This window comes from Carassius auratus, unplaced genomic scaffold (assembly GCF_003368295.1).
Source record: "Carassius auratus strain Wakin unplaced genomic scaffold, ASM336829v1 scaf_tig00216169, whole genome shotgun sequence".
Taxonomy (NCBI): Eukaryota; Metazoa; Chordata; class Actinopteri; order Cypriniformes; family Cyprinidae; genus Carassius; species Carassius auratus.
The window spans coordinates 85,745-108,085 of record NW_020528439.1 but is presented as its reverse complement, the minus strand read 5'-3'; the positions used below and the strand labels follow the sequence as shown (position 1 = coordinate 108,085).

The 22,341-nt window shown below is 39.9% G+C and overlaps 2 protein-coding genes across 2 annotated transcripts; both read left to right on the top strand.

Moving 5' to 3' along the window:
- The first annotated feature begins 6,168 nt into the window (after positions 1–6,168).
- thbs4b (thrombospondin 4b) lies at positions 6,169–14,257 on the top strand. The gene is made up of 22 exons (XM_026262524.1): positions 6,169–6,425; positions 7,978–8,175; positions 8,411–8,694; positions 8,816–8,918; positions 9,247–9,329; positions 9,439–9,490; positions 9,746–9,897; positions 10,194–10,331; positions 10,578–10,655; positions 10,749–10,901; positions 10,983–11,087; positions 11,189–11,296; positions 11,439–11,598; positions 11,716–11,834; positions 11,908–11,960; positions 12,095–12,288; positions 12,617–12,795; positions 12,896–12,944; positions 13,031–13,227; positions 13,319–13,491; positions 13,610–13,749; positions 13,826–14,257. Exons 1-22 carry the CDS (start codon positions 6,350–6,352, stop codon positions 13,882–13,884), a joined length of 2,853 nt encoding a protein of 950 aa, XP_026118309.1. The 5' UTR covers positions 6,169–6,349; the 3' UTR covers positions 13,885–14,257.
- A 3,320-nt stretch (positions 14,258–17,577) lies between these two features.
- On the top strand, positions 17,578–21,492 carry LOC113097284 (dnaJ homolog subfamily B member 5). Its single transcript, XM_026262525.1, has 4 exons — positions 17,578–17,871; positions 18,654–18,900; positions 19,192–19,700; positions 20,829–21,492. The coding sequence occupies exons 1-4, from the start codon at positions 17,779–17,781 to the stop codon at positions 21,060–21,062; spliced, it is 1,083 nt and encodes a 360-aa protein (XP_026118310.1). The 5' UTR covers positions 17,578–17,778; the 3' UTR covers positions 21,063–21,492.
- The last annotated feature ends 849 nt before the right edge of the window (positions 21,493–22,341 follow it).

Below are 22,341 nucleotides of genomic sequence, written 5' to 3'. Positions count from 1 at the left end.
TGCGACCATTAGCTCATTACAGCGATGATGTCACTGTTTTTGGGGCTGGTTCCATTTATCTGATAGTGATTTACCTGTGCTGTGTGACCTATTCAGCCTCCATAGAGGTTTTCTTTGACTAATGCTCTCTAAATCATCAGATCTTGTCCACCTGGCTCCCAGACACCGTCTGACAGAAAGTCACGCTTATAATCTACAATATACACCTTGTGTTTTTTATAAGAGAAGACCTCCAGAACTTTTTCCCCTCTTGCTCATTCCAAGTAAACAGATTTTTTGGAGTGTTTAGTTGTTTAACTCGCTTTCTAACATTCCGAGAAAATATTGTTAGGAGTTACACATCTTCTCTCCCGATGCCAGTGTTACAAACAACGATCCAGACGTCTAGCTTGGACTTAAGTTGGAACTAAGAGTGGAATGAATGTCAGTCTGTTTGCGTTAAGAGATGTGAGACCTGTTCAAAGCTTCAGGGGTTTTAAACACGCCCCCTCATGTCTACATCACTGTGTGGGAATATTTGCATAACACCGCCCAAATGAAGGTGTAACTTTGATTCTCACTGTAGTATTGTTGCTGCTGCCACCTTGTCGTGGAGACTCTCTGTGTTTTGTTATGAAGGCAAATCTACTTTGTTTGGTCTTCCTAAAGAAGTAGAGATCAGTGGTTGAGTTGTATTTACAACACTATTCCAGAACAGTTCAACCCAAATATTCAGATGTGAGCATCGCATTTTCTGACTTCTGTATGCTTTCATATTTAAAGAATTTGCCACTGGTGATTCAAACATGAGGTTTGAGCTGTGAATAGTAGCGCTTGTTGCTTATTTTTTCTCCGATCACAAATGCAGACACAGTTATATGTTTACGCGGCATGATGCAATGCAACACGAAAAAAACAAATATAAGTAATAATAATAATCAGTAAATATGTTCCCACTGGATGCAACAAATGCCTAGTTTACAATGGGTTTTACTTGTTTTGAATGGTTGTGCGCAGTGTTTGGAATAACGCCGTTTAACGCCGTTTTTCTGTAACGGAGTAATCTAACTAATTACTTTTCCCGTAGTTACAACACTGTTAACATTACTGGACGTTAAATGTGGTGCGTTACTATGCATTGATTTAATAAACTATGTAATCCGAACACACCCCTGGCTCACACTGCGAGTGAGGAGGTGGGTTAATAATGAGATAAGCGATTATGATTGGCTAAGGCAGAGTCATGTGTTTCATGGTAGGCAATCAGAGCCAGTGTTTTTACGCCAGCGGCGTCAAACTCACACACATACCATACACACGCGAACGCACGCAACAGCTAAACAGAGATTCGCAGCAGAAATGGCGAGTCAGGAGCAATCCGATGAAAATTTGGCATTTTCAAGGTGGAGATATAAGCACTACTTTAAATTCATTGTGGTCAAAGGCAAGAATGTGCATCTAATGTGTTCATGTAATGTGATACACACGCATCTACAAAGCTAGTGGACAAAAACACTTCTCTAACAAAGATAATACTTAAAGTCCAGGATAAAACTCAAGCTGTGTGTTGACGTGCAATAAATATCGAAAGTTATGTACGAACACCTGTCTGTTACATTCGTCTTGTGAAAACTGCTAAAAAAAAAAAATTTGACATAGAAACTTTTTTTTTTTTTTTTACAGTAACACAAATAGTTACTGGTAACTGGTAACGAGTTACATTTATTATAGAGTAATTCAGTTACTAACTCAGTTACTTTTTGGAACAAGTAGTGAGTAACTATAACTAATTACTTTTTTACAGTAACCTTCCCAACAGTGGTTATGCGGCATCACGATATGATGAGGGGCGTAACATTTCCATCACATGCTTGAGGCATTCAGCCAATCACAACGGACTTGATAGCTGGCCAATTAGAGTACACATCGCTTTTCAGAACGATGAGATTTTTAACAAAGTGACACATTTCAGATAGGCATAGAGGAAAATAATGTTTTTCGAACCACATAAACACATTGCATTACACCACATACACAAATAATGTTCTTTTTAACAACGTCATATGACCTCTTTAAATTCGCCCCGATTTTATTCGAGCATTTTTCCCAAGCACATGCACACTATCCCTGTGTGTGTTTGTGCACAAGGACGCCAAGTACCTGAATAATAGCTTCCATGTGCGACCTGTCTCCCCACACACGCACACGCGGTGACAAACACACATCCCTGAATGTTATCCATCACACACTCTCATCTTTCTTCGCTGATGTGTCTTTGAGGTTTGTAGCGTGTGACCGCACATTTGAGCTGCTTGTCTTCCAAAGCCTCACAATTGTCTTTTGATCCGCAGCGCCGCAAGTCCATCCGGCCTGCAGCGTAACACACAACAGAAGCTGATAATCAAAGCCTGTTGTTCTACTTTCACCCCGTACCCTCAGTTCTGAGAAAATGACAAGAATAATATTTATGAGGTTTGGAAATGATTAAATTGTTGAAATTACTGACATTTACTTTTGTTGTAACCTTTTGTGTTCGGAATGTTCGGAGTGTGTTGGCATGCAGAAATTCAAGTCCTCCATTAGTTTGTGAAAACAAGAATCAGATTTACAGGAATGTACTAAAAATGGAAGTTTATTGGGAGCAAGTCTTTGCACTGGGATAAACACTTTTTTTTACCACCAAAAGACTTCATAATTGATTAATTGATCAAATTTATAATTTAAAACACTATATATGCAATAGGAGTAAAAAATAAATAAATAATTATTTTCATTTTTTTTTACTTTTAAACTTCTATTGCATCTGAAACGTTCCACTGAAAAGTCAATCTTAAACCAGCCCAAGTTGTTTCTGGTCTTAACTTAATCTGGTCAAGTACCCAAAGCCCCTCTAAAAACCATTGACCTGTGTAACTCTAGAGAGCTCCTAAGTGACACTTTAATGAAAAAAATATGGCATGTGAGGAAAAATGTTATTGTGTTCACATAACATTTACGTTTCCTTGCAAACCTATTGCATTTCCTTGTGAAACTTTACATTCACTTTGAAATATAGTTCCTAGTTTAGTATACTTCCTCCCAGTATCCTCACATATTGTTTCCATCACAAAAGTTTTGCGAGCGAATGCAAAAGTTTTCTGAGTGAACGCGACATCATGTTTTTTTATCATCATCATCATGTCCCTTTAAGGTCTCCGTAGGTTTTACACATTTCAGCTGAATAAAAAGCATCAAAACTGCTACAAGTTACAGTTTGTAAATCTATCGTCCCACAGCAGGTTACAAGAACATTCCACCATCCCGGATGAGGTCAGAAGAATAGTGTGCTTACCCCGAGGGGAGGTCAGAGGAAAATTATTCTCCCTCAGAGTCCAAGAGAACATTCTCTTGCCCCAGTTTACCCTGTCTGAACGATTACACGCTCCTAAAGCCTGTTACACAGGCTGTTAAAAGCACCACCATAGCCAGCCTCAATAAACACACTGAACACAAGCAGTGTGAGAGAGCTGTAGCTCAGGTATGAACGCCGTGAGGAGTCAGCACTGTCTGTTTAAAGAGATTTTCGACTCAAAACATAGAAACATAGACGTGCATACGTGTGCAGCTGAACCCTAGTTCTCACACACATGGTAAGATCATTAGCGGGATCGTCTTACCACAAACTAACAGGCCATCTCAATCTACAGTGAGAACAAAAGGACACAGTGTGAGTGTGTCTGTCTGTTTCCTGCTGTTTTACTGACAGATCCAACATAACCAGACATTCAGAGAAAGATTTAAGGCCAGGTCCTGTTGTAACATACACTCGCACAAACGGGATTCAGTTTGAATCTGAACATTCCGGAACTTTGCCCACCTGGGTCTTAACCTAACCATAATGCTTCAGAAAGCTTTAATGACAGAGCAGCTCCGGCTAAAGACTGTAATTTAGGGGACACACACACACACTGGGCAGCAACTGGGATTATGTCACTCACCACAACATCACGTGATCGGCCAATCGGCTGTGTATCAGTATCAAATAAGTCTGTTATTAGTGATACTGACCGCATGAGTAACAGACTGGAGTTCCGCCACGAGACTAGTGATAGTATGTCGATTTCTTCTCTCTGTTGTCATAGTCTTTCCTTAACTGTGAATGAAGAAAAAAAAAGTGTTTTATAATTTCAGCAGAGAATGCTATGCTGCTAGGGTGGCTGCTTGGGGTCAAGGGATTGTGGGTAGTTGCTAGGGCATTGTTAAGTGGTTTCTGAGGTGTTGTGGGTGATCGCTTGGGTACTGCAACAGAAGGATGTTTTAGGAATATTGTGGGGGATTGCTAGGAGGATTCTGGGGTGTTTAGGCATAGATACAGTACAGACCAAAAGTTTGGACACACCTTCTCATTCAAAGAGTTTTCTTTATTTTCATGACTTTGCAAATTGTGGAGTCACACTGAAGGCATCAAGGGCTATTTGACCAAGAAGGAGAGTGATGCACCAGATGACCTGGCCTCCACAGTCACCGGACCTGAACCCAATCCAGATGGTTTAGGGGTGAGCTGGACCGCAGACAGAAGGCAAAAGGACCAACAAGTGCTAAGCATCTCTCGGGGAACTCCTTCAAGACTGTTGGAAGACCATTTCAGGTGACTACCTCTTGACGCTCATCAAGAGAATGCCAAGAGTGTGCAAAGCAGGAATCAAAGCAAAAGGTGGCTACTTTGAAGAACCTACAATATGACATATTTTCAGTTGTTTCACACTTTTTTGTTATGTATATAATTCCGTATAGAATTCCACATTAATTCATAGTTTTGATGCCTTCAGTGTGAATCTACAATTTTCATAGTCATGAAAATAAAGAAAACTCTTTGAATGAGAAGGTGTGTCCAAACGTTTGGTCTGTACTGTATGTATAGGTACAGTAGATGCCACATGTGACCACTCTAGACATGTCAATGCATCCTCCATCTTGGAATGGTCTATATGTCGTTCCTCACAATTAAAATAAATTAATTTCAAGATGCAACAGCGTTGTGCACCATCTAGTTGTAAAAACTGCCTAAATGTAGATTTCTGAACAAACTGGATAAACTCGTAAGAATGCGTTGTTTTGTGTTCTTGATAACTCACTATTACAGATTTATAAACTAAAGTATCTTTTAAATACATTGTTATCTAACGGCTTCGTCTTATTGTATTGAGTTAAAGTCAGATATAGCCAGATATAGATATTCATGCATGCGTAGCTTATAACTACAGTTGCAGACACACAGGGATCTCACTCTCAAGTGTTCATGGACCAGCTTTGACTTTTCCAATATGGCGGATGGCTTGCATATAGCGGTCTATAGAAACAGCCATTAATAGGGCATCTCCCTATACATATCTACAGTATGTGTTTAGTGTTGTAGCTAGAGCACTGTGGGAGTTTACTGGGATGTTTTGAGAGAGTGATAGGGAATTGCTAGCAAGTTTCTGTTTAGTTGATAGGTGGTTGCTGAGTGTAGTGGATGGTTGCTTTCTGTGCTATGAAGTTTATTACTCAGGTTTAGATGTTTATTCATATTACTGACCTCAAACATAATAGTACGAGTATGATAATAGTAATAGTGATGTTGACTTTGTATACACCTAACCGATTTTAATAGATAGACATAACAACATAGGTACAACTCAATCCCATAGATGATTTTTTTGCCTTTTGTAAAGTAAAATGTTATTAAACTGCCATTGGGTTGAAAGATGAGATAATTGGTCCCAATTGCTGGTATATCATTAAAAGGCTGTTACCATTTGCCTTATTTACATGTGTATCTGACTTAAAAAATATATATATATTACAGAATACTTTGCATAAGAATCAGACCCTCACGGATCATTAGCAATCCTCCATTCAGTTATCTTTAAACAATTCCCCAGAGATCCATCCCGCAAGAAGTATTTTACTGCACCTGCAAGTCAGAATGACAGGAAAGTATGTTAAAACTTGAGAAAGGAAAAATGGATGGAGGGAAAGGAGGATGGAGAGAGGGATGTGGAACAAATGGGACCTCATAAAAGTTACAAATAAGAGTTCAGACATGAGCTGGGTCCGCCAATTATATGGCACTGCTCTTTGCTCCGCCCCTCTCAGCATGGGGGTGTCTGCTAGACTCATAACTCCGCCCACCACAGCTGCTGTTGATAGACAGCCTGTTACCTCAACCCACTCTTTTCTTCTGTCCCTCACTCCTGAGTCCTGCTCAATCACACGCAGACTTTCTCTATAAAACACAGTCACAGTCTCACATACAAGACACCGAAGACAAAGGAATCAAAGATCAGCTTCCATAAGGCTTTTCACCCACACACTCCTTCTGTGGAGTGGCAGAAGGTTGTGATAAAGGATGACCGGCACAATGCATCTCCTCACGGCCGTTTCTCTGATCTTTACTCTCAGCTCAGCAAGCGCAGAATCAACCGGTGAGTACAAAGTTTCTTTAAAACGTTAAAATGGTTCTTTAATTCATGACTAAAGCTGCCGGGTTTAACTAATAATATGAGTATTTAAGTTTATTCAAATTAACATTTTACTGTATTCTCACTTTTTTCCACATTTCTCTGTCTCGTAAAATCTCACGCTGAGCTGTATATCTCTTTGTAATCTTCTCTCTCTCTTCTCTGTATGCTCTATGACATCATCTCCTTTTTGATTTCTCAATTTATTCGTCCCAACAATGTGAATGTGTTTCTCACAGAGCCTCAGGCTCCAATTGAGATTTTTGGTAACTGGTTGTGTGTACGAGAGAGAGAGCCAAAATGTGTGTTAGTTTGTGTGAAGGGTAGTTCATTCTGGGCTATAGAAGTCATAATGTCTTTAGCAGCAAAGATGAGATTGCATTATTTTATTGAATCTGAAAGGCGAACACAATACTTTAAAAAAAACACATAAACATACCCTATTTTTGATGACAATGCAATATTTCCTCCAAGACATGACTTTGTGAATGTTTGAACATTAAAATGACAAATAAGTCAAATCACACATGTTGGTAATCACAGCCAGCATGTAAAGCTTTCAGCACACCATCTGTGAACAGAAATGATGCTTTTGAGTAACAAACAGCTCTTTGAAATGGGCAAACTATACTCTTACTTCACAAGAAATCAAAGATAAATGAGGAACAACAATAGCCTTGTTATTTTGGGGAATATTGCTTAGTTGTACTGATGTGCTGATTGCTAAGGCATGAAAATGAGAGTCAGACCATCTCTCTCGGTTTAAATATTGGAAAGACATCATCTTTGGGTCGTCATTAACATTTTTGCACACAACATTATGTTTGCCTGTTCAGCCAATGGCACGCTTCCATCACCATAACAACTAACATCTGTATTTGACATCCGGCAGTGACACCGCAACGGTTGTCCGTTCACCTGGTTTCCATGAAGTTTTCCAGTGAAAATGTTCAATGGATAAGATCCAATTCGATCCCTGTCAATCTCGGTTATACAAACTAAGACCAGTTGCTAAAACCAGTTACAGGTGTTTCTGATTAAAAACCTCAAGATATGAATCTGAAATTCAAGCTTTTTCTGCTTATTCTGGAACACAACAGAACAAAAATTTATATCTTTGTTAAAAGTTGCTCACCAAAATGTATGTCACTCATCAAGCACGTTAGTTCTGGTCTGGGTTTCAGCATTTGTACACACACCACCATCCCATTTTCAATGCCAAAACATTGAACAATTTGAATGCCATTAGACTTTTGGTTAGAGTCGAGCAGTGTTATGCGTTAAAAAACAACTAATACTGCAAACTTCAAAGAACAACAAATCCCTGAACATTTATTTGGCCACATGCAACTGGCTAAATAAACAGGAACAGTATTTACAGTCTTACAGAAAATTACATCAACTTGGGCATCACTCCCAGCATGCATTAGCCTAAGAAACAACCACATGTTTGTGAGCAGTATGCTTCGTGTTTGAGTATCACTTATATAACCTTTAAATAATGTTTTCCCTGCAGTGTATAACCTCTTAACGTCACCGGACTGCCTACCGGATCTACTGCACGGAGGTTTGGCAGAGCAGGGAGTAACAGAACTCTTTATTCTCACTACGTTCCGTCTCCAGCCTCGAACCGGAAACACCATATTCAGCCTGTACAACCCACGAGACAACAGCAAGTACTTTGAGTTTTCTGTGCTTGGGAAACTCAACAAAGGTATGTAAACTTTCATTATACCATACTTTGACATTTCTGTAGGAGTTATGATTATATATGTGATATAATGATGTGGGCTTCATTTGCTTTTGTCATTTACTATAAAAAATTGCAATCCAATTTGACCTGAAAATAAAGGTGTTAAGCTCTAAAAATTACAGAAATGTAAAAGATAATGGATCAAAAAAGACAAAATATAAAAACTCACATTGTCTATCTCTTTCTCTCTATGTAGCCACTTTACGATATCTGCGCAGAGATGGTAGGATGAGTACCGTTACCTTCAACAACCTGAAACTGGCTGATGGTGAGAAGCATCGGCTGCTCTTCCATTTGAAGGGACTGGAGGTGGGCCAACCAGGGGGCTTCCCGCACAACCAGGGGGTGTTGCCGGTGCCCGGGGTGGAGCTCCACCTGGACTGCAGGCTGGTAGAGACGCTGAGAGATTTACCAGCTGTGTTTAATGGCCTAAACGATCACCAGGGAGTGGAGCTCAGAACTATGCAGGGGAAAGCACAAGTATACATCATATTTAATAGCTGCACACTCACATGTTGAGATATATTTAGGGGGTTTTCGACGCATGCACTAATACACTAACATAAACTCCCCATTGTGCTCTTTCTGTTCCAATTGGCAGGAGGAGTTGGAGGAGCTCAAACTGGCATATGGTGATTCAGTGGAAAATGTTGCATCGCTGCAGGACTGCCACACTCATCAGAGCGACTCTGTACAGACCTTAGGTAAAAACTCAATTTTGACATTCCCTGAAGAAAACATGAGTGGTGCATCTGCAAAATCTGCCACCCCAATGTTAAGAATTATTGCTGGTTGACAGGGTGTTCTGATCGGTTTCTATGGCTAGGGGTTTGTTACAAATAAAGCATTTTTCAGTGGCATCAGCATATGTTTTCAATCCAAGAAAACAGTGGGCCAGAACTAAATCGGCTTAATTACTAAGTGCACTTTTGAGGAATAGGTTCCAAAAGAAGAGATAATGAAAGGGAGACAATATGAAAAAATGGTTTATCTGCTAAAATGATAAGATCAGCATTTTTGTTGTTTATAAAGGGCTCAACACGAAACAGCTTACAAATCAGATGCTGGAGCTGACAAAGGTCATTAATGAGCTGAAAGATGTTCTTATTCAGCAGGTAAGACCTTCCTTCCAATTACCTTTTTGTAACTTTTTGTTTAATGTTCTTAATTTCCACCATCCCTTATTTACAAATCAGATTTTTGTATTTGCACGCTTGTTTACAGGTGAAGGAGACATCTTTCCTCAGAAACACCATTGCTGAGTGCCAAGCCTGTGGTAAGACATTATGATTAGCAAGATATGCGTGATATGCATGGGTTTGTTAATGCATCTATGCAAATAAGAGACCAAAACCAGGCATTTTTCCATGTCAACAAATATCCATGGCAATGTGTCAAATAAATACTCCGGTCATTACATCAAAGTCACCAAATCTGAAGCAGGAGGGAAATCATGGAGTGTTCAATTACAGATGTATCATGAATGCTTCAAACCACAGTATAAATGCTAAATGTTATTGGTTAATTCTAGGGCTGGGTGGAACGGAGGTGGTGAAACCAAAGTGCACTCCTGGAGTATGTTTCCGTGATGACATGTGTATAGAAACTGAAAATGGGGTGGAGTGCGGTCCATGTCCTGATGGATACACTGGAGATGGATATAGCTGTGATGATGTTGATGAGGTATGTGTCTGTTCAAGGAGTCATATCAAGACAAATTACTTTTACTTTATCTCCTGAGGAAGGTCGATTGAATTTAAAATGCTGCTAATAAAATAATATTATGGTGTAAATTTGAATAGGGCATGGGATTGAAACATTTAATGTTTCAAACATTGTTTTTATGTTCTAGGAAACATGGTGAAACGTGCAGTTCCTTATTTTGATAGGACAGTAGAGTTGAGAAAAGTGCCTTAAGCCAGAATTCAAACTCAGGGTTAAATGAATGTCAATGCCATTCATATTCGTGTCGATTGCAGTGCCAGTTTAATCCCTGCTTCCCTGGCGTGAGGTGTGTGAACATGGCTCCAGGTTTCCGCTGTGAGGCATGTCCTCTTGGATTCACTGGAAAACCACTGGAGGGTGTTGGCGTGACCTATGCACAAACGCACAAGCAGGTACGTCACTGATGACTTGGGGCCCTTTTGCATAATTTGTGTCAGAGTTCCCTAATGGATTAAATTTTATGCAAAGTGAAGCATCAAGCTACAACATTAGCCCCAGCACCATTGTTTGCAGGTCATATGTTGTATTTCAAAGTTTAGGCAATTAAAAAATGACAAGTTGCCACTGATATTTTGATATACAGCCAGCCATAACAGACTGAATGTTCACTTATCTCTTCATTTCTATATTTTCTTTAGGTGTGTGATGATATCGATGAGTGTAAAGGACCAAATAATGGAGGATGCGCCACTAACTCCATCTGTGTGAATTCTGTGGTGAGAACTGATTTGTTCATAATGCACAATATATGTCACATGGACATGCAAACCAAAAGAATAATGCCTCAAAATGTTTGTTACCTTGTGTAGGGATCATATCAATGTGGCCGATGTAAGACAGGATTTACAGGTGACCAGATCAGAGGTTGTAAGCCAGAGAAAAGCTGTGGAAACCGCCTACAGAACCCTTGTGACCCCAATGCACAGTGCACAGAGGAAAGGGATGGCACCATCACATGCCAGGTGCCTTTTTAGAGCACACACATTTAAGCATAAGCTGGACAAAAGACATTTTGCTCAAAAACAAATGTATTTGTGTACTAGTGTGGCATTGGATGGGCTGGAAATGGTTATCTATGCGGTAAAGACACTGACATCGATGGGTACCCTGACGAGAAGCTGCGCTGCCGAGACCCAACCTGCAGAAAGGTAACTATGGCAACAATGTAATTGATATTGACTTGCCTAGGGCTCTGGTGACATCACTTGCTTGTTTCCGTGAGGGCTGATTCATTTGGTTCCTCTACCAGGACAACTGTGTTACCGTTCCAAACTCGGGACAAGAGGACGCAGATGGTGACGGGAAAGGCGATGCATGTGACCCAGATGCAGATGGAGATGGAATACTGAATGAGCAGGTAAATGCACACATTAGTGTTGTGTTTGATATATTTTATGCAGAGTCTCACACTAAATCCTTTACAAATCTCTTACCTCTTGTTTTTCTATCTCTGGTTATGAAGTAAACTTTTTTTTTCTGTGCATATGTATGGATTTTAGGATAACTGCTGGTTGACACCAAATATAAATCAACGGAACAGTGATAAGGACAGCCATGGCGATGCATGTGACAACTGTCTCCGGGTGGATAACCCAGACCAGAGAGACACAGATTCTGATGGCCTCGGAGATGCATGTGATGACGACATGGATGGAGATGGTAAGAGAATGAAGAGATGGTAAAATCTTGATGATTTAGTTCACACAAAAGGTTTGTCTTTGTCTTTCTGGTATGGAGTCATTCCCATTTTCGCTGTTTGTTTTTGTTGATTGTCAGGGCTGAAAAACTTCCTTGATAACTGCCAGCGAGTGAAAAACCGTGACCAGCTGGATCGTGATGGGGATGGAGTGGGAGATGCATGTGATAGCTGTCCTGACACCCCAAATCCAAATCAGGTACATGATCTGCCGATACATTCTTCAGATTCTGTACTTTTGTACAATAATAAATATTTATTTTTCTTCCCAGTCTGACATTGACAATGATCTTGTTGGAGATTCTTGCGACACAAATCAAGATAGGTATGAAAAGGTCCACAACTCATGCAACGGAGATACGGGTTCCTTTGCATTCTTACACCAAAATGATGAATTTCCAGACAATTCTGTCAATGTTCTGTAGAAACTTCTGCAAGCACATTTCTTGTATCCTTCAGTGATGGTGATGGTCACCAAGATAGCAAAGACAACTGCCCGCTGGTAATTAACAGCTCCCAGCTGGACACAGATAAAGACGGACTGGGAGATGAATGTGACGATGATGATGATAATGATGGTATTCCCGACACACTGCCTCCTGGACCAGATAACTGCCGATTGGTGCCCAACTCTGACCAAATAGATGACAACAGTAAGTACACCATTAATCCTCGAAAATACACAGTATGTATGTACTGTATGTTATTCTGTGATCATCTACTCACCCTATTTTTCTTCACTGGACCAAAACAAAAAAGGCAGAATGTCCATAGAATGAAAACTGAAATGAACAGTTACTGTCAAACTCCATATAAATAGCAGACATATGACTTTGCACTGCATTCCTAGTCTTCTAAAGTGATAATATACCTTTGTGTAAGAAACTGAAATGTCCTTAGAAAGTCTTCTTAAATCCTTATGAAGAACATACACAAATAATTTTTCATTCATCCCTCACTCACCTGTTCATCTCTACACAGATGATGGAGTAGGCGACATATGCGAATCAGACTTTGACCAAGACAAGGTGATTGACAGGATCGATAACTGCCCAGAAAATGCCGAGATCACACTGACAGACTTCAGAGCCTATCAGACGGTTGTACTGGACCCAGAGGGTGATGCTCAGATTGACCCCAACTGGGTGGTTCTTAACCAGGTGACAGATTAGCAATAGATTCATAAAATTGTATGTCTCTACAGAAAACTGTTCGAGACGTACAGTACAATGCTGACAAATTATTTGCCTTGCTTCAAAGGGAATGGAGATTGTCCAGACTATGAATAGTGACCCTGGCCTTGCTGTTGGTGAGCGGATGCATGTTTCACCAAAATAATTAATGACATATTATCTTATTTCTGTTAATGATGCAATTGCCCTCTTGGATGACCAGGTTACACTGCATTCAGCGGTGTGGATTTTGAGGGAACTTTCCACGTGAATACGGTGACTGATGACGACTATGCCGGCTTCATCTTTGGCTACCAAGACTCTTCCAGTTTCTACGTGGTAATGTGGAAGCAAACGGAGCAGACATACTGGCAGGCCACACCCTTCAGAGCTGTAGCTGAACCTGGAATTCAGCTGAAGGTTGACTAGCCGAATTTCTAAATTTATGTCCAAGTTTGTAAGAAAGTCTTGATTGGTTTAACAGAACTCTAACTTTGTTTCTTGCTCTTAGGCAGTGAAGTCCCAGACTGGTCCAGGTGAGCATTTGAGGAACTCTCTCTGGCACACAGGTGACACTAATGATCAGGTACGTCTCCTTTGGAAGGATCCAAGGAACGTTGGCTGGAAGGATAAGGTATCATACCGCTGGTACCTGCAGCATCGCCCACAAGTCGGTTACATCAGGTGAGCCAATCAAGATTCAGGTGACTTCATGATTGAAGCCAAGCAAGCTGTTACTTGAGAAAGAAAAGTGTGTTAAAAATCAAAATGATTCGGTAGACTTCTGTGTGTGTGTTTGTAGGGTTCGTTTCTATGAGGGATCAGAGCTGGTGGCAGATTCTGGGGTGACAATTGATACCACAATGAGAGGAGGAAGACTGGGAGTGTTCTGCTTCTCTCAAGAGAACATCATCTGGTCAAACTTGAAGTACCGCTGCAATGGTGAGAACACAAACACAAACAGACATGTATAATGTTACAAAACATTTTTGTTTCATATAAATAAATCTTTTTCCAGACACCATTCCTGAGGACTTCCAGGAGTTTAGTACACAACATGGCATGGATCCCCTGTAAATAATTCCCATAATGCTATGTTTATACCAGCACACCATTTCGCACAGTCCTATGTGTGTCTCTTTTGTACACAATGTGTGTGTGTGTAGAAATGGGATACGTGTATACACAATGTGTATGCCATTTTTTTTATTTTAAATCAACCTTTTTACTCTTGTCAAAAAACTTCATATAACATTTAGAAAAGAGACAAACAGTATTTTCTGTTATCAGTCATTTAAAAGTTACAATTATTATCTACCTGTCTAGAATGCAGGTAGATTTGCACCAAGTCATTGTAAAGAGAACATTTAGAAGAAAGGAGGAAACATAATAAACCTTTTTGGAGTCTTTCATTCCTATTTGGCACCAATAAAAGAAACATTTCAAGACACTTGATGACATAAATGTATGACTGTACTTCCATCTGACTAAGGTTTTTATGTTCTGTAGCTCAGAAACAGTCATTTTTGGAAGGTAGCATCCCAAATGAAATGAAACCTTGATCTAAAATTTGATTACTTTTTTTATTACAATTAATAAATGATATATTGTTATATTTAAAGTCTACATCTCTCAACTTCTCTTTAGTTTAGCCATATTTGTTTGAACAGCAATGGATTCTGACATTATCGTACTGTATATTTAAAAGATACATGTGATGCTACCTTAGAATTTGGCTAAATGTTATCTTAATTATGCTGTCTTCCTTTTGGGACATGAGAAACACCCTTATGATGCCTTAAAGTGTTGTTTTGGTTGGCCGTTCAGTAGGGTTTGGGCCAGAGCTTGTGTTTGATGGGCATGTAAGTTAGTTTGTTCACACGAGAGGCTGTTTGCTCGTCAGCACTACTGCCAGAGTTGGTTAACAGCAAGAGTAAAGAGTATCTCCTGCTGTGTTTGCTATTGGCTCATGCTAACCTCAGCAGTTTTTGCCTCTTTTCACATTCCTCTTTTATGTGGAAGCTGTTTTATTAGAGTATCTAAAGGGGGGAAATGCTTTTAAAATGTTCTACTACTGTTCAGAACATTTGCAAAACATGGGCAGCAGATGGCAGTATGTCCCTAAAATTTACTCATTATTGCTGGCAGCTATTATTAGAACAGTCAGTTCTCTTGGCAATGTTTTCCCTTCTTCGCCTTACCTCATGTCTCGGTTTGCCATCTGAGTATTAATGTTTGTCAGACAATCACTTGGTCTGTTAAGAATTCGTCGTTGAATTCATTAACAAAGCAGATGATTATCAAAATAGTTACACAACCAAATGAGTGTGACTTGAATGATGGATCTGAAATGAGAGGTGCTGTCAAATGCCACTTTACTCATTATGAATCACCCCGTAACCTTTACTCAGAGAGGATGAGGGAGAAAGAGTGATCACAGAAGGAGAAGGTCGTGTAGGAAGAGCAGTACCTGTGAATATCACTCCCCTGCAACACATAGCATATCCTATAACACATACACATATGATAAAATGGGGGAAAGGTTAGAAAAACTGTGTAGGATGGTAAATATTTAGCAAAAACTGTATATGTGGTTTCTTTTACTATTTTACAAGTAAAAAGGTACTGTAGTGGTATCACAGTCTAGTGATTGTATTATTATGGTACCTATTACCATATTCATATATTTACCTGTCATTCTAAAGTACTTAAAAGAACATAATAGTATTACCATAGTCATGTACAAAAAATGTCTAAATACCATGGATTTTGTATTGTTAATTAGTTACTAGTTTTACAAGTGTCCATACAAACATGTAACGTTAACTATTTTACAAACATAAATGACACTTTCAATTTTGTAAAGCAGTGTCCTATTACTTTTCTAAGTGATCATAATGTATAATTGTCACCTACAGGATGATAAAACAGGTTAAAATCTCAGACAATACCAAAAAAAAAATCATGGAAACTTTGGGGGTGAGCTCTTTAGATTTTAGACAATAAGCATCCCAACAACTGCCTAGCAACAAGCTAAACCAGTCACGATTTCTTAGGAAAATATTAAAATGCACTATTCGATAAGCTAATGTGTGTTTTTTTTCTGAAGGTCGCTGAAGAACACTTTATCAGTTAAAACAGAGGAAACGATTAGCTCACTGGACATCCCTCAATCGCTCGGACTTCGTTTGATAGATGGTTTCTAATTTAAACAGAATTACGTTAGGAGCACTTCAGTCAAAGCTAATAACGGTCACTTACAATGAGCGCGAAAAACAGACCTCGGCACAATGAGGGCGCGAAAATTACGCGGCACAGTTGCCCATCCGCTGGTCACGAGCCGAGAATTATAATTAAAAGCAAGAGATCACGACTTATTACGTGCCGCTGCTGAGCTTCACTAAGAAGAAGCACAATGTTCCAAAACGTCCTCGACACTTCGCTAGTATAATGTTCCTGCAATTCCTCACAAACAGCGAGACACACACCTAATCTTACATTCATCTCTCGAGACACAACGGAATGTCCGGCCGGTCGATAATGACAGATTTCGAGGTTTCATTTTCACACCACTCGGCTCGGGTTTCCTGCGCTCCCTCTTTCTATTTTTCCAAAATGGATGAAATCTGGTTTAGAGATTCTCTGACGTCTCTGACAGGGACATAAACACCAAATTTGTCCAGTTTTCCGGTACCAGCGGGAATCCTGAAGCATCTTTCGTCTGTGATTGGCTGAACGCGTAATGTCTGAGGAAATATGGCCATTTATGTACTGAGGAATGCGCGCCAATTCACCTAAACGTACGTTGCGTAATGCGACGTTTCCCAAGGCTCCGCTCTAATACATTTAGCGGTCAGTTAACGCCGAGGACGGTCTGTGAACGCGCGCTCGTGAATGCGCAAAGACTTTTTATTCCCGTGGAGATGGAAGCATTGAACTATCAACGTGACGAGCGTAAAGAACTACTGGTACACAATCCGCCAGACTTGACAATCACACGTTAACTGCCTGTAATTGCATGTCTGGGTGAAGTGGTACTGGATGTGTCTTTTCATCTATTTCAAATGCACTTTGACACAAAGGGACACTGAAGTGTGTGCGTGTGTAGCTAAATTCTAATAAGACTTTATTGCTTGCTCAAGGCATCACACATGTTTTGACATTTTATAATAAAACTGACATTCAAGCATAGATCTTCCCAGAGATGCCCAAGATTTTCAACTAGCGGAAAATATAATAGATATATAAAATAAAAAGCAGTAGTCAACAATTTTTACTTTTTAAGTTGTAATCTATTTATATGTACATAATGAAAAAAATTATAAACGGAACAATAAACGGAACAACTCTGTCAGGCAGTGATTTTTATTTAATTTATATCTCTTCATCCTCAAATGTCAATAATTGTCTGCGTTTCGTGGTTAAAGAATACAATTAAAATTATGCACGACTCAGGTGTAAAGTGCGTTTGACGACCTTGTCTTATGTTATGCACATTTTTCCTTGTTCATCTGCTGTCAATCTCGCCTTTTTATTTGCATGCTTTTTCGTGTTCGTGTACCACCATTCTTTGCGAAAATCCACTGTCATTCACAATTTTAAATCCAAAAATCTGGCCGACAAACCAAAAGAACAGTCTGTAACAGGAGACCAATTTAGGAAGGAAGGATGGAGGGAGGGGAGGGATGACACTCATTGTGAATTCCGGAAACGCACCTCCACATGGAGAGGTGGGCTGCCACATCCGCGTGATGCTCATCTCGGTCCTCAGCGGCATCGAGTGTGGATTGGTGGGCACGCGGTATTCCCTCTCGTGTGCGTGAAGAATGGGCGTGCTCGGGGAAGCTCGGTCATGCAGCGTGGGCGCAGTGTGTAGAACGCGGGTATAAAAGCTCGAGCAGAGCGGCTGGAGATGCATCAGACAGCAGCTCACGCGCTCGGCTCACACTCACAGGCAGCAGCAGCAGCATCATGGTTCTCATCTGGACTCAGTTCGGCGTCAAACACAAGAATGTCAAGTGCAAAGTGCGAGTGATCCACGGAGAGGAGGGATGTACCTCAGAGGTGAGATGCAGCACATTACATGCTAAAATCTATATGCATCTATATTCTCCACCATATAATATAGACTCAGACTTTGAGTGTTTATTATATATTGGACAATACAGAGGTATATATTAAATTCTTATGCACCTCTATTTTTTTCTGTGTATAAATCTATATATGCATGTTACATAGTGGACAGTAGCTTGTATATGTATGTGTATAATGTAATATATAATGTAATAAATTGTAATATATTTACCTTTATTTTTCCTCTATATAATATATACCCTAAGACTTCGAGTATAATATATAATTGAGAATATAGAGGTGTTTATATACACCTCTATATTCCCCACTATATAAAATGCATAAATAGATGTATATATTGTAGAAAAAAAGAGGATGTGATTTTATATTTCCTCTGTATTCTCCAATTTTTTGAGTGATTCACATTGAGTGAAAACACAATACTTCTGTTGTATGAATTATACAAGTAATAATTTATAAATAATAATAAGGTCATCTAATTACTTGCACTTTATAAATTTATATTACATTATTTTTTATTCAATGTTTATGCCATTATATATATAAATATATAAACATTTGTTTTTAAATAATTGGTCACTGACAAATTCATCTACTATGAATATTATGGGAACTCCCTTCATGGCTATGGTACTCACATCTCTGCCTGAACCAAGACAACTATTTTTATTTGGGATCACCCTGTGTAGATGAACCAAGCAGAACTAGAAATGATTGTACTCTAAACTCTTGCCATCTGTGTGTGTGTGTAGGATGTGCCTGAAGAACCTGAGGTGTCTAGCCCCCCATCCTCACCAGAGTGTTTGGATTACTACTCTGTGCTCGGCGTGTCAAGTGACTCGAATGAGGAGGAGATCAGACGGGCGTACAAGCGTCTGGCGCTCCGTTACCACCCAGACAAGAACCCAGACGCAGACGCCGAGGACAAATTCAAACAGATTGCACAAGCCCACGATGTTCTGACAGACCCAGAGAAACGCAGCATCTATGATCAACAAGGTGAGAATAAAGTGCAAGCACAAACATATTTAATATGCATGCACTTGCATTTTAAAAATACATTTAAATTAAGATAGATCGATCCCAGTATCCCACAAACACTCTCATTTCAAATGAACACCGAGTTCAGTGGGTTCCTACAACCCCATCTGAACTGATTCACACACTTGCAGTGCTGGGTACAAATAGCTGCAAACATGATCAATAATTTATGCATACTTTATTAACCAGCAAATTAGCTTTTGTAAAACCAAAGACATGCATGCTAATAAAATCTCTTCAATCTTCAAGGTTTGACCAAAGGGGGTGTGACTCCAGCTGGAAACAAAAGCGACCCCTCTCAGAGCTCCTCAAAAACTGACGCCCACTCCTGGCGCATGTTCTTCAACTTCGAAGTCGACTCCGATGACGACCTGTTTAACCCCTTCATGCGGAACCCCCTGCCCCACCTCAGCCGTCAGCATGGAAACAAGGGCGGGCTCAAGCCATCGGGCGTGGCCGAAGTTCACGAGCTCCTCGTGTCACTGGAGGACATTTTGATGGGCGTGACGAAACGTGTGAAAGTGACACGCCTCCGGCAGATGGACAAACACGGGTTGAGACCAGAAGAGCGTGTGTTCGACGTGGAGGTGAAGAAGGGATGGAAGGAGGGCACCAGGATCACCTTCCCCAAGGAGGGCCATCAGATGCTCGGCCACGCCCCAAGCGACCTGGCCTTTGTTATTAAGGAAAAGAAGCACACCCATTTCAGACGAGACGGCTCGCATATTGTGTACACCACCACCATCACGCTGCGAGAGGTGAGATGTGTACATGTGTACGTGTGTATGTGTGCATGGCTGTACGAAATGTTCCCTCACAGTCGCCGGTACTCAATAAGCCTCTGCAGAGAGCTGTATCTAAATTTAGCATCTCTCCCCCGCAGCCTCAGAGCACACACTCTCCCTCCCATCTCACACACCGCCTCTTCAGCTCTCAGCATCGTCTCACACACATTCTGTCATTCGCTCCTCTCTAGCAGTGGATCCTATTTTGCCTATATGCCCTCATGTATTCATTTTCTAAGAAAACTATCTACAGAGCAGGGTTACAAATATAATGATGATATAAACACAATACTGCAAATCAGAATCAAATTAGCACCTAATTTAACAAAATATTAATAAAAAAACCCCAGAAAGGGTAAATTATTTTGGACAGATTTTGGAACTGATGATGATTATAGGTCAATTAATTGTCCTGGCTGAAATACCAGGAAATATTCAGTCCATATTTGGTCATTCTAAGATTATCGGTACTGATAAGTCACCCTGATTGGACAATATACTGCAGGAATATTCATAAGACAGCAGAATAGAATTAAAAAATATTTTATAAAATATTTATTCCACAATATATATATATATTGGCCGAATAACAAAGGTGTTCATTAAACTGACCATCCTGCTCTCTAAACCTCAGATTTGGCATCGGCTCTTAAAAACAAACCTTTATTCTTTTATTCTTTCCAGCTTATTTCCATTTCTACTTTCCTTGTTAGCTCTCGCCCTCTCATTTTCCACATCCACTTCATCTTTGTCTTCCCACGCTTACCCTCCCGTCCCCCGCAGACTGGAGCATCATTGAGAAAGAGAGCGATTAGCGGCTCTTTTCTGCTGTTGCGTAACTGTAATGTTCAATCTGTCTGGCCTATATTCCGCCCGCGATCATACTCACATTATATAAAAGCATCATATATAGACAAGTGGATTAGACCTCATAACATATGCCGGAGGGGCATTGTAGCTCTTATGCTGCCAAAGCACTGCAGCTTGTTATATAACAGATCTCAAGACAAAGAGAGCTACTGAAGATCGATACAGACCTTTATAACCTCATCAAAGATGACACAACGTTTAACTGTTTTCCTTCTTTGTGTTTTTCTCCAGGCTCTGTGTGGGTGTACGGTTAACGTCCCTACGCTTGACGGACAGATGAAGCCCCTCCCATGCAATGATGTCATCAAGCCCGGCTCAATGAGGAGGCTAATAGGGGAGGGGCTTCCCCGAGTGAAGAACCCCGCCCAGCGTGGAGACCTACTGGTCGAATTTCAAGTCGTTTTCCCTGATCGCATTCCCCCGAGCAGCAAAGAAATCATCAAACACAGCTTGGGACAGTGTTAGCTAAAGAAAACACGCTCATTTTGGTGACAGACTTAATGTCAGCTGTTTGTCTCTGTGAGGCACACACACTCAAGTGTGAGACGGGATGCTCACACAAACATATATATAGGTATGTAATACCTGTGTGATTCGTACAGAGATGAAGTGTTTGGGAAAAACACACGAACAGCTCACGCACTTAACACACACCTGCACTGATGGTGCAACTCTGAAGTGTTAGCATACTTCTTTAACCATGACGACCTTGTACTCATGTACAGAACTGTCAGTGATTTAGTCTCTATGAGAGATCCCTGTGTCATGTTCCAATGAATTATTTGTAAAAAGTATATTGAAAAAATGTGAATTTCAGATATGACCTGGCATGTATGATGAATGATGAACGCATGTTTTGTAAGCAGAAATAAAGTTTTGTTAATGAAATAACTGGTATTTGGTGTTGTGGTCTTTAATGTGTTGAGCAATTAAGATATAAGATGAAAAATACATGCATGGTATGATGCATGCATTCAATTACATATGAGGGGAAAAAAGGTGTTTAGTGATTAAGGTCAATTTTGAGGTTTTCAGACTAGTCCGAAATACACATTTAAGTGTTTATTGCACTTTATCTATCTCCATAAGCAGTTTTCAATTACAATACATATCTTTAAAGGCCATTCACTTCAACACAATGAAACAAGAATTGTGAACTTGGCTCTGTCCAGATTTCTGTTGTGGACAAATATGCAAATTAGTGCATGTACAATCAGACTAATTTGCATATTCAAACATAACATTTCAGACAACTTGTAATACTAAATTTTATGTACTGTGATTAATCAACTGCAGAAGTATGATGGTATCAATTACTTAACATTTTTACCCTAATCACCTGCGGTGTCTTGCCTCAAAAATACCTTTCAAAGAGATAAAACATTAATAAAGTTGATCTTTATATATTAATTATATGAGATGTTCATATTCCACACCAGGACATATTTGCCAGTGATACTTTTGAGCTCAACAAACTGGAATTCACAGGAAATGTGCAAATACATGAACTGTCTGAGCGAGAAGAACATTGTCTCGTGTCAGTCATTGCCGTGTTCGTGGCTCGTGAATCATACTCACCGTTTAAAATGACAGTCACACTTACTCAGGATCAGAATTGCTGTTTTTAGCAGTGTGAACCTAGATATTTCTTAGAAAAACTAAAAAAAGCAATTCTATATCTGAAGTGTTAAATGGGAAATCCACCAATATGCCGTTGTATTTGCTGTTTTTTTTTATTTAGCTA

Bases quoted from the DNA above. Each gene is read 5' to 3' on its own strand.
- thbs4b (XM_026262524.1), top strand. From the start codon at position 6,350: ATGACCGGCACAATGCATCTCCTCACGGCCGTTTCTCTGATCTTTACT. The intron at 11,835-11,907 runs GTACATGATCTG...TTTTCTTCCCAG, and splicing joins ACACCCCAAATCCAAATCAG to TCTGACATTGACAATGATCT. The intron at 13,750-13,825 runs GTGAGAACACAA...ATCTTTTTCCAG, and splicing joins CTTGAAGTACCGCTGCAATG to ACACCATTCCTGAGGACTTC.
- LOC113097284 (XM_026262525.1), top strand. From the start codon at position 17,779: ATGGTTCTCATCTGGACTCAGTTCGGCGTCAAACACAAGAATGTCAAG. The intron at 17,872-18,653 runs GTGAGATGCAGC...GTGTGTGTGTAG, and splicing joins AGGAGGGATGTACCTCAGAG to GATGTGCCTGAAGAACCTGA. The intron at 18,901-19,191 runs GTGAGAATAAAG...TCAATCTTCAAG, and splicing joins CAGCATCTATGATCAACAAG to GTTTGACCAAAGGGGGTGTG.